Genomic DNA, 15,579 nt, shown 5'->3' on the forward strand with positions numbered 1-15,579 from the left:
ACTTTACCTGTTTAAGGACAAAGCAATTGCCAACACAAAAGAATCCAAAATAAATGAATGTGAACCTTATATGATAACTCTTCTTCACTCAGGTTCATATATGGGAAAGGGATTAAGAGGCACAAACTTCCAGTTAAAAAACAAGCAAATTATGGGGATGCAATGTACAGTATAGGGGAAAGAATCAATAATATTTTAAGTGCTTTTATAATGACAAATGGTAGCTAGACTTACTGCGGTGATCATTGTCTTCGTAATGTATAAAAATATAAAATCCCTATGTGGTATACCTGAAACTAATATAATATTGTAAGTCAAATTATACTTCAATTAATAAGAAATAACAGGGATCTCGTTGGTGGTCCAGTGGCTAAGACTTTTTCCTCCTAGTGCAGGGGGCTTGGGTTTAATCCTTGGCCAAGGAACTAGATCCCCACATACTGCAACTAAAGAGTTTGTATGCCACAACTGAAGATCTTGCATGCTGGAAATGAGACCCAGCGAAGCCAAATAGCAACTAAAGATCCCACATGCCACAACTGAGACCCAGCACAGCCAAACAAATATTTTTTTTAAAAAAAGCAAAAAAATAACATGTTTGAAAAAAAAGAATAAGTAAACCAATATATAAATGACTGAAAAGCCACAAAAATATAAAATAGTAGTATTAATAAGACCAAAGTGATAGGGTGAAAATAAGGTAATTTAAGAAAAGTTTTTAGGCATTTGCATTTTCAAAAAAAAACTGAGAGTAAAAAAAAAAAAAAAAAAAAAAAAACCTTACAGTACTTAAATAGTATTTACAAAATACGTCACTCCAGAAGCCATTTGATTTACATGCCATCATCAGTGAAGCTAATCATGTAAAAAATCTGATAATTGATTTATGTATAATTCAGGCTAATCTATCCCAATGCACAAACTTCATTAAATTAGAACTAAATGCTTCTGGGACTGTAAAATGTAAAAATGTAAGACTGACACAATGACAAACACCTATTTATTGTATTAAATACAAGCCTGAAACGTTAAGTAGATATTACAGACTTCAAGAAAATTACATTTCAGATTCCCAAAATGTCTTGCTGGTGCTTTGACATGTGAAACACTGTTTTAGAGGCTTTTTCCAAAATTCATAAAAAAGCAACACTTGGGGGATATAAAATACACAAAATCCAAAACTTAAAAGTTTATTCAAAATTCTTTTGAATCCCTAAGGTGGCTGTAAACAGTCTGCTTTTACATGTTCATAGCTTAAAGGAATGTGACTATCACAGTTTATATGGATTTCTTACCCAGGAAGCCCACCAACTCTACACAGTAGTTTCGTGTTTCCATAACCCAGTCCTCACATTGCCAGTGCTATCCGTACCCAGCAAGGGTCCCTCCTGCCCACTGCTTTTGATTGGCCCGTTCTGAATGGCCAAGTTCAGGCCGTAAGACTTCTGCTGACTTTCAAGTTCAACTACAGTTGGCTTCCTTACCGCATCTTTTTTACTACTAGTTGAAACAGGCTTTTCAAAATTCCTGCTGCTTTTGGGAAGCGTGCTACAGGCATCACTGCTATCTTGTTGGGGGGAGTTGTACTGTCTCTCTCTGTAGGCTAAGTACGCCCTCCGACTCCGAGAGTGTCCTTCACTACTGCCCAGCCGACTTTTCGGCAGGCCATTCTGCACACTGCCTTCCACGCTTGTGGGGACATCGTAGGCATATTCTCTGAGGACCGTGAGTCTGCTGGCCCGGTGCCCTTTACTTCTGTTTTTATGATGGCGGCTTGGGTGCACATTTGTTCGAAATGGAACTTCTAAAGGCGCCACATGCATTTTAATATCATTGTCCATTGAATGTTCTGTCAGACTGTTGTCGAGCTGAGGCGTGGCATTCAAAGGCAGGGAATTGGTGTGGCACTGGGCTGCGGCAGCCTGTAAGTTGGTTAACTTGCAGCCCTGGGAGGAGTTTTTGAAGCTCGAAGCACTCTTGTTTGTGCATGAAGATTCTGCGCTGCTATTGGTGCACTTGGGAGCCTCCCCGCTCGGCCCACTGGAGCTGGGGGGTTGCACGTTGACCTGGACTGAATAGGCGCTCCGTCCCGGGCAGCAAGTCATGATCCATGCGAGCCTGACATCCTCCCTGTTGACACAATGGTGAACCACGATGAACGCACTGAGGCTCAAACACGTGGCTCCAAAAAAGAAGCTAAAAACCAAATCCAAAGGGTAATACAAAGAAACAGCCAAGGCCCCAAACATCCACAGGGTGACATATAAGAGCAAGGTAAGGCTGGCCCCCAGAAGCTGAGCATGGAAAGTGTGTTCGTTTCCCAGGGCCGATGTGGAGATCAGGGACAGAGACATGGAGTCCTGATGACTGACTTCTCCGTTTTCATTGGCTGCCAGCCGCTGTTGCTCCTCGGTGGGCTCCTTCAGCTCATATTTGCGCTCAGGGTGCCTTTTCAACTGAATAAATATGCTGAGAAAGTACATACAGTTTACAAAAGTGATGAAGCTGGCGGGCCCATAGAAGGCTCCCAAGGAGGGTTCCCATGCCATCCAGCAACTAGGAAAGAAAATGGAGAACCAGCTCAGATGCTCCATATGTCAAGAAACCGTTTAAAAAGTTGCAGTAAGCTTTAGTTCCTGGGAAACATTTCAAGGGGAAGCAACCAACTCAGGTACAAAGAGAACACTGAATACTCACTAGGGTGCATTTGGCCGACTGCCATAATTCTTGATGTTTGCTGCTGCAGTGATGCCACAAACTATGATGGGTATACCACCACCGATCAGGTAGAACCTAGTAGGGGCAATGATGGAAACAACAGCTCATCAATCTAATTTGTTTAGGTGTACACATTGTAGGATCTCATTTCTGCAGAAGTTATTCCTTAAAGATTAATCACTGTTTCAGTAAATCAGGAGAGGTTAACATTTGCAGGCTCCTTTGTTAACAGTAACATTTTTTTTTAAGTTTTTATTTATTCTTGATTTCTTTAGTTTAAAAAAGCAGAAGATCTACCAAGTTTGAGTTGAAGGAAAGCTGATCAGCTTCTGCCACCCTGTGGGCAGGCGAAGTAACACCCAGTTCCTGCAGGTAGGGCTTTAATTTATACTTGTTTCTTTTAGATTCAGCCAGTGGAGCAGAAAGTTAGTCCACTGCAAAATGGACTTAAGATCCCACTGTGCCACTGTTCACACTAAAAATGTAACAACATTATTCATTAATGCCAGGCTAAACCTGCATATTAATGCTTAGCAGGACCTGCTAGATCTAATGTCCTGCTGCTGTGTATGCTTATCCTCAGTCAGCTGAAATGGGGGTAAGGAAGGTACCTGGATCCCAGGTGCCCACAGCACTTGGGCCCTTCCTCACCAACTGCTCACAGACCTGCTGGGAGGAACTGAGGGAGACAGAGTGCTGGCTGGTTCTCTGAAGAACAACTTTTGGGGCAGAGGGGAGCAGCTTCTCTGAGTTCTCTGAAAAGATCCTAGGGAACTTCCTGGCCTGGTGAGCTACCCCTGGGTATAGCCAGTCTTAACTCTGTGTTCGCCAGGTCCAGAGACCAGTTCACATGCTGAATTGGCTGGATAAAGGCAATGTTCACAATGCATTTTCCCATGTATTTTTTTCTTAGTCATGCTTATGGATACTAAAAATCTTCAATATGATATTACTGCTGAAAAAGACAGCTAATTACTCCCATAAAACTATAACCATGTCTTTTATTCCACAGATTAGAGAAGGCCCTGCCTTTCTTCTTGTTGAACCAATTCATAGCTGCTTCTGACCTGACAAAGAAGCATCAGTTCACCCAAATTTGTCTCGAGTTCCACAGTACTCTCTGCCACTCCTTCCCCACCTCCACTCCAGGACTGCCTGCTACCAACTGATTCTTATTTTAAAGCTTTAACTCTACTTCTCCACTGCTTTTTCCTTCCAGCCTATATGTATGTTCACATCTTCTCCAACTTCTAAAACTTTCCTTCAACTACCACCTTCTTTCTTGCTCCCTTTGGTGACAAACACCTAGAAACAACAGCACCAACATGTGCCTCACCTTTATTGTGAGGTGACGCTGCTTCCAACCTACCGTGCTACTGAAACTGCCCTCTCTGGGGCCAGCAGACTCAAGACAAGTCCCTGCCCATCATCCCTGTAGCCAAGATGCTGAGTTTCCTTTAAGCTCCAGAACCTGGGGGAAGGAGGGAAGCCTACAGGGTGAACCTGACCGTCTACAGCAAAGGGCGTACCCGCCGGCCACAGGGGACTACATAGGCTTTGGTGCTCAGGCTGCCTTTTACTAAACCCTTTGTGTTTTTAATCACCTAACAGAAAGGAAACCCAACAGAAACGAACAGCTGCATGAGGATGGATCCCTGTCTCAGCCAAACACCATCCCCCTCCGGCCCTTTAACACCACTGACAGGGGTGTCAAATTGCATCCTAGAATCTGGCTGTGGCCAAACACTCCTCCTGTCCCTTGCCGCTCAGTGAACCACTCTCCCCTCAGTCTTCAATGTTCTCTTTCAGTTCTTCCCTTTATCTGCTATGGCCCATCTACTCAACACTGATATGGCCCAGGGATCATTGTTAACTGACTTTTCCCTGGGAGAGCTCATTCCTTATCACCGCTTCATTGAACACATGTGAACACATCTCCTGTCCTGTCAAGGGGACACAGAGTGTGTCCTCTCTGCTGAGCACCAGACTCCCCAAATGTCAACCTTCCATGAGAAAGTATGGGTGAGCCCACTTCCCCTGTGCTTTCCCTCCCTGGGTGCCCCCACCCACTTTTCCTTTGTGACTTTCTCAGTTGATGGATGCACCATCTGCAGAAGGACCCTAGCGAACTGGAGCAGACAACCTGCAGCCACCTTCAAATCCCCGTACAGAGCTCCCAAAGGCAGCTAGTCATCAGTCCTAAAGAAACTGCCTCAAGTTTCTGAACACATGTCCTCTCTGACTTCCATGCCGCTGTGCCAGTGGCAGTCCTGATCTGTTGTTCAGTCACTCAGTCGTGTCGGACTCTTGGGGACCCCATGGACTGCAGCATGGCAGGCTTCCCTGTCCTTCACCATTTCCCAGAGCTCGCTTAAACTCAGGTCCATCCAGTCGGTGACGCCATCCAACCATCTCGTCCTTTGTCACCCCCTTCTCCACTTGCCTTCAATCTTTCCGAGCATCAGGGTCGTTTCTAATGAGTCCGTTTTTCACATCAGGTGACCTAAGTATTGGGAGCTTCAGCTTCAGCATCAGTCCTTCCAGAGAATATTCAGAAGTGATTTCCTTTAGGATGGACTGGTTGGATCCCCTTGTAGTCGGAGGGATTCTTAAATCTTCTCCAACACCACAGTTCAAAAGCATCAATTCTTCAGCACTCAGCCTTCTTTATGGTCTAACTCTCACATCTGTACATGACTACTGGAAAAAACACAGCATTGACTACACAGACCTTTGTTGGCAAAATCTCTGCTTTTTAATATGCTGTCTAGGTTTGTCATAGCTTTTCCTCCAAGAAGCAAGCATCTCTAATTTCATGGCTGAAGTCACCATCTGCAATGATTTTGGAGCCCAAGAAAATAAAGTCTGTCACTGTTTCCATTGTTTCACCATCTATTTGCCATGAAGTGATGGCACTGGATCCCATGATCCTAGTTTTTCTGTTGAGTTTTAAGCCAGCTTTTTCTCTCTCCTCTTTCACCTTCATCAAGAGGCTCTTTAGTTCTTCTTTGCTTTCTTCCATAAAGGTGGCGCCATCTGTTTATGTGCTGCTGCTGCTGCTAAGTCACTTCAGTCGTGTCTGACTCTGTGTGACCCCAGAGACGGCAGCCCACCAGGCTCCCCCGTCCCTGGGACTCTCCAGGCAAGAACACTGGAGTGGGTTGCCATTTCCTTCTCCAATGCATGAAAATGAAAAGTGAAAGTGAAGTCACTCAGTCGTGTCTGACTATTCGCAACCCTACGGACTGCAGCCTACCAGGCTCCCCCGTCTATGGGATTTTCAGGCAAGAGTACTGTACTGGAGTGGGGTGCCATTGCCTTCTCTGTCTGTTTATGTGAGGTTATTGATATTTCTCCTGGCAATCTTGATTCCAGCTTGTGCTTCATGCAGCCCAGCATTTCACACGATGTACCCAGTATACAAGTTAAATAAGCAGGGTGACAATACACAGCCTTGAAATACTCCTTTCCCAATTTTGAAATGGGCCGAAGACCCTATGCAGTAATCATGGGGATCTCCTAATGACCTCAGCGGAATTATTTGTAGATGTCTCCTACTTTCGGGCATTCTAATGTATAGCCCACAATTTAATCTAGCCCTCTAAAACCTGAAACTCAGCTTTTACTCTGAATCATGCTACTCTACACCATAAACCCTGGGTTCCAGCCACAGTCAAACCGCACTTCTCAAATTTGTTCAGCTTGCAATATGATTCTGTATCTGAAGTGCCACCTCTGCCCTTTATGTGGTAGTCAAGCTATTCTTAATAGCCGCCCCCTCTCCCTGACCCCTCAGAATTACAGTTCCTTTTTGGCGCTTTCAGAGAATGTACTTCCACGCCAGCTCTTACACAGCTGCAGCAGTTCCTCTCACACCTGTCTCCTCTACTCGTCCAGAATAATAGTTCATTGACAACTGATTTAAATTATGATATTAGGAATGGCACAACACCAAAACTGTTTTTTCTTTCTTGGAGAATAACGACACTGATACATACTTGAGAAGACTGAAATCTACTAAATGACCTCAAGGAAATAAAAACAACTAATATTTTCAGAGTCTATTCCACGGCCAGTACCGTCCGTCTGAAGTGCTTTACACATTAAGTCACTTATGCCTCACAACAAGTCTATGAAAGAGAATCATTCTCGCTTTCTAGATGAGACAGAAAGACAAGAGAGGATACAGAACTTCGCAAAGAACTCCCAGCTGCAAGGCTGCTTACAAGTCTATTCTTCCACGTTCCAAAGTTCACTCAGCAATTTTTTGTTATGACCATACTTCATTAAATTAATATGTGTGGACATGTAACAGAAGATAGTACACGAAGATATCAGATACCTGAGCATCGGTCTTGGTGGAGGTGGCAGCTCATCAGGGTCCTGGCATCTTTTAGCTTTTTTAGTGACTTGTTTGTAGATGTTCCGAGCTGTCACTCCCACCCATAGTACTGTAGCCAGAGTGGAATAATGAAGAATTATTCCAACCTAGAAAGAAGAATACATGAACTAAAATGAAAAAAAAAAAAAATTCCCCTTTACAATCAAAATATAATAATTGCCAGTAAGCTTCCTCAAAAAGACTGGTAAGTTATTTTGAATATCTGACTCAAAAACTGTACAAAGGTATATTCTAACAATCCATTCCTTTGCCCGCTAATGAACAAAGAAAGCACTCTAACAGACATATAATAGAGGACTGAATCTATAGCTGAATATAGGAGGCCCACGGACTACAACTTATACCTAAGATGACATTAAACATACCATGGAATTCATTTCTGGACAACAGTAAACCAAAGCTATGTTTCCCATAGATGCTATGTTATAAATCAGAGTTGAGTTCCTAAAGTCCATTTTAAAGAGGAATGCAGATGTCAAGGGTAAGTGAGAGTGAAAGTCACTCAATCGTGTCCGACTCTTTGCGACCCCATGGACTATACAGTCCATGGAATCCTCCAGGCCATAATACTGGAGTGTGGTAGCCTTTCCCTTCTGCAGGGAATATTCCCAACCCTGGGATCGAACCCAGGTCTCCCACACTGCAGGTTGATTCTTTACCAGCTGAGCCACAAGGGACGCCCAAGAATACTGGAGTGGGGAGCCTATCCCTTCTTCAGGAGATCTTCCTCACCCAGGAATCAAACTGGGGTCTCCTGCATTGCAGGCGGATTCTTTACCTACTGAGCTATCAGGAGGACGTCAAGGGTAACTAGAGGGCAAAAGTCACAGCACAGAGAATAAACTTTGGAGTCAGAGACTTGAATAGTTCTAATTCACAGCTTTTATGTATCAAAATGGATGGCAAGCGAGCAGTATAACACATCGGTGATTATTTGAAATGAGTGAGCTCTAGAATTAACAATTTCACCTGGTTTTAAAACCAGAATCTACCCCTTGTGACACCTTAGCAAACTCGCAGAATATCTCAAGCACTGTTCTCATTTGTAAACTGAGGATAATATCAAAGTACCATAAGGCTTTAAATAGGACACCCTAAATAAAGCATTTAGCACTTTGCCTGGTACATTATATGTGATTAAAAATACAGCAATATTTTTATTATTATTAGGAGTATGGTTTTAAGAAAATAACATCAACATTCTTGAAATTAATGTTCCTCATTTGAACAGCAGAAGGACTATCCATAAGCATCCCTAGGGTTTTTTGTAGGGACTGAAAGGGCACAACATCTGGGACATAATAAGTACTCGAAAGACGATGGAGAACTGCAATATAGGTAAGTAATGACACTGAGCTCCTCCCAGAGGGATGATAGGGGGCATGTTTCCCTTGTGAACTGTGTCTGAAGCAACAACAGTAAAAGATAAAATTCTAGATAAAAATAAATATGAGATAAGAGAGGTTTAAAATCTATTTTAAGAAAAATAAATGCATGGAGCAGCAAGGATATAATTCAATTTTCTTATCTAATTCTATCTTTTGATCCTTTCTTCTTATACAATGATTACAGGTGAAATTCTATGAATGAAAATTTCCAAGGGAAAAAAAAATTTTAATTCAAAAAGGATGACTCTCCAATCTCAAGAAAATCAAATCAATTGACATCATCAATCCTATGTAAGTAACAGAAGCATCTAGACTGCTGTCTAAGGCTCATGTTAATGAGACATGAACCTCATTAGACTTGGTGACATGGAAGTACACAGATTATTTTGTAGGGCAAAAGCTAGGGTGGTCACTTGTCCAGGGAAGTCACTGACCTCTCAATGACTGAAAGGGCTAGGAGGGTGATCCAGCCTGGCCGAACCAGATGATCAGAATGTATCTTCATCTTAAAAAAATTTTTTATTTTTAATTTTTTTTTAATTTAATTTTTATTTATTTATATTTTGCTAGTGTTGTGCAATACAGGGGATCTTAGTTCCCCAATCAGTGATCGAACCTATGTCCCCTGCAATGGAAACATGGATTCTTAACCACTGGCCCCCAGGGAAGTCCTCACAGTATCTTCTTCTTAAGCAGAAAACTTGCTCCATGGTTCATATTAGTTTTACTCACTGCACTATAAAAGCAAAGCTTACAGATGCAAGTGGAACAAAAAGCATAAAATAACCCTCTGAGCTATCTGGAGTCACATCAGATGTTGTAAATAAAAATAGTATAATTGGATTTGATGCATAAAAACCAAAACATTCAAAACCAATCAATGATATTGACTCAAAATGATATCCTCTACTGTTTCTACAGTTTTCTCCGATGTAGAGTTCAAAAGAATGAGACAAGGCTGTAAATAAGTTTCAAAACAGAAGTTAAAAATATTTTCAACACAGGAGGTGCAAGATGGAGAATTTTCTTGTTTTAGATCTAAGAGGTAAAACTCAATCTTTAGATTTTGAAGTGTTTCCTATGGCATTTCAAAATTTGCAGAGAACTGTTCATACTTAAAAGATCCTAAAGCCTTCCACTTAAATAATTATTACCAATAGTGGAATTTTAGGGGTCTAAAGGCACCTGGTAATAGTCGCATAAGCAAATCACCAAATGTTCCACAAGACAGAATAAAGGAGGCACTGAGATCTAGTCTAGCAGCAATGTGTTCCTATCTTTTGAAAAGAGTTGCTTCCTATTTTGGGATTCCCCGGTGGCTCAGCAGTAAAGAATTCACCTGCCAATGTAGGAGACGCAAGGGACGCATGTTTGATCCCTAGGTTGGGAAGATCTCCTGGAGAAGGGAATGGCAACCCACTCCAGCATTCTTGTCTGAAAAATCCTATGGACAAGGGAGCCTGGTAGGCGACAGTCCATGGGGTCACAAAGAGTTGGACACAACTGAGCACACATATGTGCTTCCTATTTTATTCTCCATCAGACACTTGGGCTATCCTTGAAATATAACCTCACTGTCACAATTTCTGCCAAATAAATCAGATACATGTGGGAAATTTGTAAATAGTTTGGAAATAATCTAATTTATAGGGCATGTAAATGATTCATTAAATGCAACAGATTAGAACTTAAGAAAGTCACCTTACCTCAAGACATCAATTTTCAAAGCTGCAAAATGGATACAAAACATTATCTTGAAGTGTTGGACTTGATATGTTACCTAACCATAAACATTCACATACCAGAGACCAGACATTTTAAGTTGGGTTTTTAACCACCAACAAGACCTACAACAGTGCAGCATACACAGCAAGTGTGCAAAAAAATCATCCTTAATATTCAGTCTGATATGAATATATATAAAAATTAAGAGCATCCACTACTGAATGCCTGCTATGTACGCCAAAATGTATTAGACAATTTTTTACGTGCTTCTATTTTATCCTCTTAGTGTCACAATTTGTTTAGTGCTACAAAGAGATGGAGGCTGAAAGAAGTTAAATCATCCTCCAGAGGTCACATGGTTAGTGGTGGGGCAGCAACTCAAACCCAAAGCCTGCAACTCTTCTATTACATCATCCTGGTACTCAATAATAAGAAGGCAGTGTTAAAGGTGGGGATTGGCAAGGAATACTCAGAGCCCCCCATCTGAATCAGGGCTCTGCCCCCCAAAGGCCCTAGACTTGGGGCAAGTTATTTCTGTTCTCTAAGACTCAATTTCTGTACTAATAAAATATGAGTAAGAATTACCTCCTAGGGTTAATATGAAAGTTAAGATAACATACTTGCAGTAGCTGGCAAGTAGAACGCTCTTAACATCCATGGATTGAATCTTTCCCTGTGTATCCTATGTGCCCCTGCAGCAGTCCTCTGGATAACAGAGACCAGAAGACACCTGAGAAGGTCAGCTGGCACAATAGTTAACAGATGAAATCATGGAGTGGTAGAGCAAGCAACACGGTGTCCTTAATATTTGCAGCCAAATCCTTTCACTGCATAGCTAGGAAACCAAGGACCAAAAACTAACCATCACGCAGTTATCTGGCAGCACATCCTGACCCAGAACCCAGATCTCCTCCAAACCCTGTTGAGTCAACAGCCTCTTCTACTCTATCACTCAACTTCTCAGTTTCCCTTTGGCTCCTTTTGCAAAAGAAAGTTCAAGGCTAGAGCATGCACCCATGGCACCACCAGAAAGGATGACATAAGAACCAGAGTGGGAAGTCCCTGGCTGGTGGGGCCTTTAATAACCTCAGCCAATTACTTCAGGGAAGAAACTGCATTAGAACCTGTTCACACCATTCATAAAATACATGAGCTCTAAAAGGGAGATATGCCAAAGACAACACTGATCACGTGCATGTAAGAAATGCATGTAGAAAATGTACACTTCAGGGTTCAGTTTTAGAGATGGAAGACGAGCCCACTCCATTATTTTGCAGAAGAAACGTGAAGCCCCTACTAGGTTAAGGGGCTTTCCAGGTGTCTAAGCAGGTAAAGAATCTGCCTGAAATGCAGGAGACCCAGGTTCAATCTCTGGGTTGGGAAGATCCCCTGGAGAAGGCAATGGCAACCCATTCCAGCATTTCTTGCCTGGGAAGTGCCATGGACAGAGGAGACTGGCAGGTTCAGTCCATGGAGTCACAAACAGCCAGACACAACTGAATGAACAAACCACCACCACTCGGTCTGTTCATGACGAACATGAGTCTGAGCAAGCTCTGGGAGTTGATGACGGACAGGGAAGCTGGGAATGCTGCAGTCCATGGGTCGCAAAGAGTCGGACATGACTGAGCAACTGAACGGAACTGAGGTTAAGAGACGAGTCACACAGGCCGTTCCGGCAGACACAGCTGGCTACTAACCGAATGAGTACTAGAAAGATAAAGAGAAGCAAGTCATGTCTGAGTCAGAAATAATAAGAATGATGCTATGTCCTTCACAGAGGAAGAACATCGTAAAAACAAACAGAAGAAAACAACATATGAAAACATCTAGAAGCCTGCCTGCCCCACACTTTTTCAGGTAATTCTTTACCTAATAGACATTCATTCTTGAGGCCCTGAAAATTCAGTGCATTTTACTATCCTTTTCATTCTAGAAATGGTATAAAATACCATTCAGGATGATGGAAGGCAGTCATTTCTACTGTGGCCTCCTTCTGTTCATTTCCTTAGTGAAATAAATTTATGTGTCTACTTCCAGAAATCAGTGAGTATTTTTAGACAGAATTGAGACTATTACCACCATTGTGTGTTGAGTACTCTAATAGTCTATGTTCAAAACAACTCCAGGGTTGAATGAGTTCTACTATTTTCAAACAGAGGCCTTTTCTGTTCATTTACCTAGTATCTGCTGAGCACCTACTATGCATCAGGTCTTATACTGATTCCTGGATGAACACTGGTGAATCGAATTGGTATAATCCCCATCCTTGTAGAGCTTCGAGTCCAGGGACAACAAAGAGGTAAATGCCAGTCAATTACGCCAGTCAATTACAAAGTTTTGCAGGCACGATGGAATGTTAATCAGCAGCAGAAGATAATGAAGGGAAGAGGTGGAGGGACTGCATCTCTAAAACAGTAAACTGAGGCCTACAAAGTAAGTGGGAGTCACCCAGGTGAAGAAGGGAGAAAACAGTGAGAAAAGAGAGGCACTATCTTTTGCACACGTATTAAGTTGATTTGGGATCCATTACCTAACTTCTTGTAGGCTTCAAACAAGTTTGATTTCAGATGTATAGTAATGGCCCTAATACAGGGGAATATTCTGCACAGCTAAGAGATAATTATACCAATAACCATCATAATAATAGCTTACATCACTGAACACTTACTGTATACCTGGTACTCTGGAGTCATTTAATTCTCTCAACAATTCTTATATATACACACACATACATATCTGAAACTATTTTACATGAAGAAAATATTGGATTCATCGTCAACCTTAGGTTAATGACACATTCTAATGATTGAGCCAAGCACACAAGCGTGGCCTGCCTTTATTTAGTTTCTTAAATAGTTGTTATTAACGTGTCCACGAACCTATCAATAAGAGAAAAGGCAAGATCTTGACAAAAGCCTGTATCAGCACATAAGAACCCCTTCACCCAAGGTAATCATCACCGTTTATCCTATGTTTATCATCCCTTTGCTTTCTTTCTTATACGGTTTTACTGCACCTACATATTTTCATTAAAAGTATGCTGTTTCATTTTAGTTATGTTTATCTTTACAAAGAAAAATATCAGGATGAATGTAATTTATGGGGCTTAATTTTTTCACTTACATTCCTGAGACTGACTCACACTGCTATGCCTTGCTGTAATTCATTAATTTTGACTCTTGCATAATATCGCCATTTATTCATTCACTCTCTCAGTGATGGGCACTTGGGTTGCTTCCAGGCTTCTGCTACTGTGTAGAGTGCCGCTATGAATATTCACAGGCACTCACTCTAAGCCCTGTAGTGGGACTGTGTGAATGTTTACCTGTATAAGGTAAAGCCTCCCAGAGTCATCCGCTTACATTCCTACCCAGTATGTATAAAATGTGTGGATCCACGTGTTCTTCAATACTTGGCACTGCCAGCCTTAATTTTTGCTGACAGAAAAGGCATAATATGGTAGCGATCTGAATTTGCATCTCCGTCACCACCAATGCCGTGTACCCTGGCCCTGTTTCTATTCTGTGATGAAATGCCTGTCAATGCTCACTACTTCTCCAACTGGGCTGTTTGTGCCATTCTCACTGATTAGTTTTTATATATATATTTTAATTCTAATGCTCTGTCAGTGGTTATGTATTGAGAATTCGTGCTGTGATATACTTAGTCGCTCAGCCGTGTCTAATTCTTTGTGACCCCATGAACTATACAGTCCAAGGAATTCTCCAGGCCAGAATACTGGAGTGGGTAGCCTTTCCCTTCTCCAGGGGATCTTCCCAACCCAGGGATTAAACTCATGTCTCCTGCACTGCAGGCGGATTCTTTACCAGCTGAACCACCAGGGAAGCCCATATGTACTGAGAATAGTGTCTCCTAATGTAGAACTTGTCTTTTCACTTTCCTTAGGAATCTTCATTTTTTAAAGAAAAAGATATTATTTTTAATTTAGTCAAAAGTACATCCTTTCTTTTCTAGCCATATTTAAGAAATCCCTCCTTATCCCAAGGATTATGATATTTTCTAGTATAAATTTTAACACTTTCGTTTAGACTTGTAATATTTAATCTACCCAAAGCTGACTTTTTTAACATGGCATGAAGTAGAGATCCACTTTAATCTTTTTTTCCACGTAGATTTTCCCCAGCTCCCTTAACTGGACAATGGTCTGTCTTTACCTAGCTGATCAGACACGTAACATCTGTGTCATACCAAAGCTCTGCGTGGGTCTGCTTCCAAGGCTGCTATTCTATTGTGTTGGTCAATTTATCTATCCCTACTCTGATGCACAGTTTTAATTCCAACAGCCTCAACAGTTTGGGTGATTAAAAGACTTCCTACTCTACTATTTTTCAGAAGTATCCTAACTATCACTGATCCTTCTTTACTTTCATATAAATTTAAAGACCATTTTACTGAGTTTCATGAAAAATTCTCTTATCTACAGATTAATTTAGGAGGAACTGCTACCTCTCTGACTTTAACTTTTCCTATCCTTGGACCTAGTGTATTTCTCCATTTATTTAGGTCTTCTTTAATACACACTAAAATTTTACCTGCAAATCTTGAATATTTTTTATTATTTCTAAGTACTGGATTTTTTTTGATACTACATAAATGTTACCTTCTCATTAATTATGTTTTCTCTTGGTTACATTTCTGCCTACTAGCAGCACACTTCTGTATATTAAACTACATTAAAAAAACTATATATGTAGGAAACTAAGTTTTCCTATTTTTCTAATAATTAATCTGTAAATTACTTTAGCTTTTCTAATGTAAACAGTCACATCATTTGACAACAACTCAATTATTCCTAACTTACAGGTGAGAAAATTGAGACTCAGAAATGTTAAATATTGACATCAGGATCAAAGATAATTGTAGTCCTACGTTCACTGCAGTGTTACAACATTCAAGAGTTGGAAACGATCTAAATGTCTATTGATAGATGAATGGATAAAGAAAATGTGGTGTATACATACAATGATATATGTATCTAGTCTTAAAAAGCAAGAAATCCTGTCACATACTACAACATGAATGAACCTTGAGGATGTTATGTTAAATGAATTAAGTTAATCATGGAAGGAAAAGTACTGCATGGTTCCACGTATATAAGGTATTTATGAAGTCAAGCTCACAGAGACAGAAAGTAGAATGGTGGGGCCAGGAGGTAAGGGGAAGGGATACAGGAGGTGGCCGTTTTGTAGGTCTAGTTTCAGCCACGCAAGATGAAAAAGTTCCAAAGATCTGCTGTATGCCCTTAGAGTTAATCACCATACAACACACTCAGAAATTGGTTAAGAGGGTAGATCTCATTATCTGCAATTTTAAAAAGCTGAA

The 15,579-nt window shown here is 41.2% G+C and overlaps 1 protein-coding gene across 2 annotated transcripts in view; it reads right to left on the reverse strand.

Moving 5' to 3' along the window:
• Positions 1-983: 983 nt before the first annotated feature.
• The window catches only part of ADGRA3 (adhesion G protein-coupled receptor A3), a 130,456-nt gene continuing 115,860 nt past the window's right edge, over positions 984-15,579 (reverse strand). For both annotated transcript variants that reach the window (XM_040237930.1, XM_040237931.1), the window contains exons 17-19: positions 7,061-7,206; positions 2,698-2,793; positions 984-2,556 (exon numbers count right to left, since the gene is read on the reverse strand). In XM_040237930.1, the coding sequence (XP_040093864.1) occupies positions 1,314-2,556; positions 2,698-2,793; positions 7,061-7,206 (1,485 nt within the window). In that variant the 3' untranslated portion in view covers positions 984-1,313. The remainder of the gene's footprint in view (positions 2,557-2,697; positions 2,794-7,060; positions 7,207-15,579) is intronic.

This window comes from Oryx dammah, unplaced genomic scaffold, assembly GCF_014754425.2.
Source record: "Oryx dammah isolate SB20612 unplaced genomic scaffold, SCBI_Odam_1.1 HiC_scaffold_3, whole genome shotgun sequence".
NCBI classification, from domain to species: domain Eukaryota; kingdom Metazoa; phylum Chordata; class Mammalia; order Artiodactyla; family Bovidae; genus Oryx; species Oryx dammah.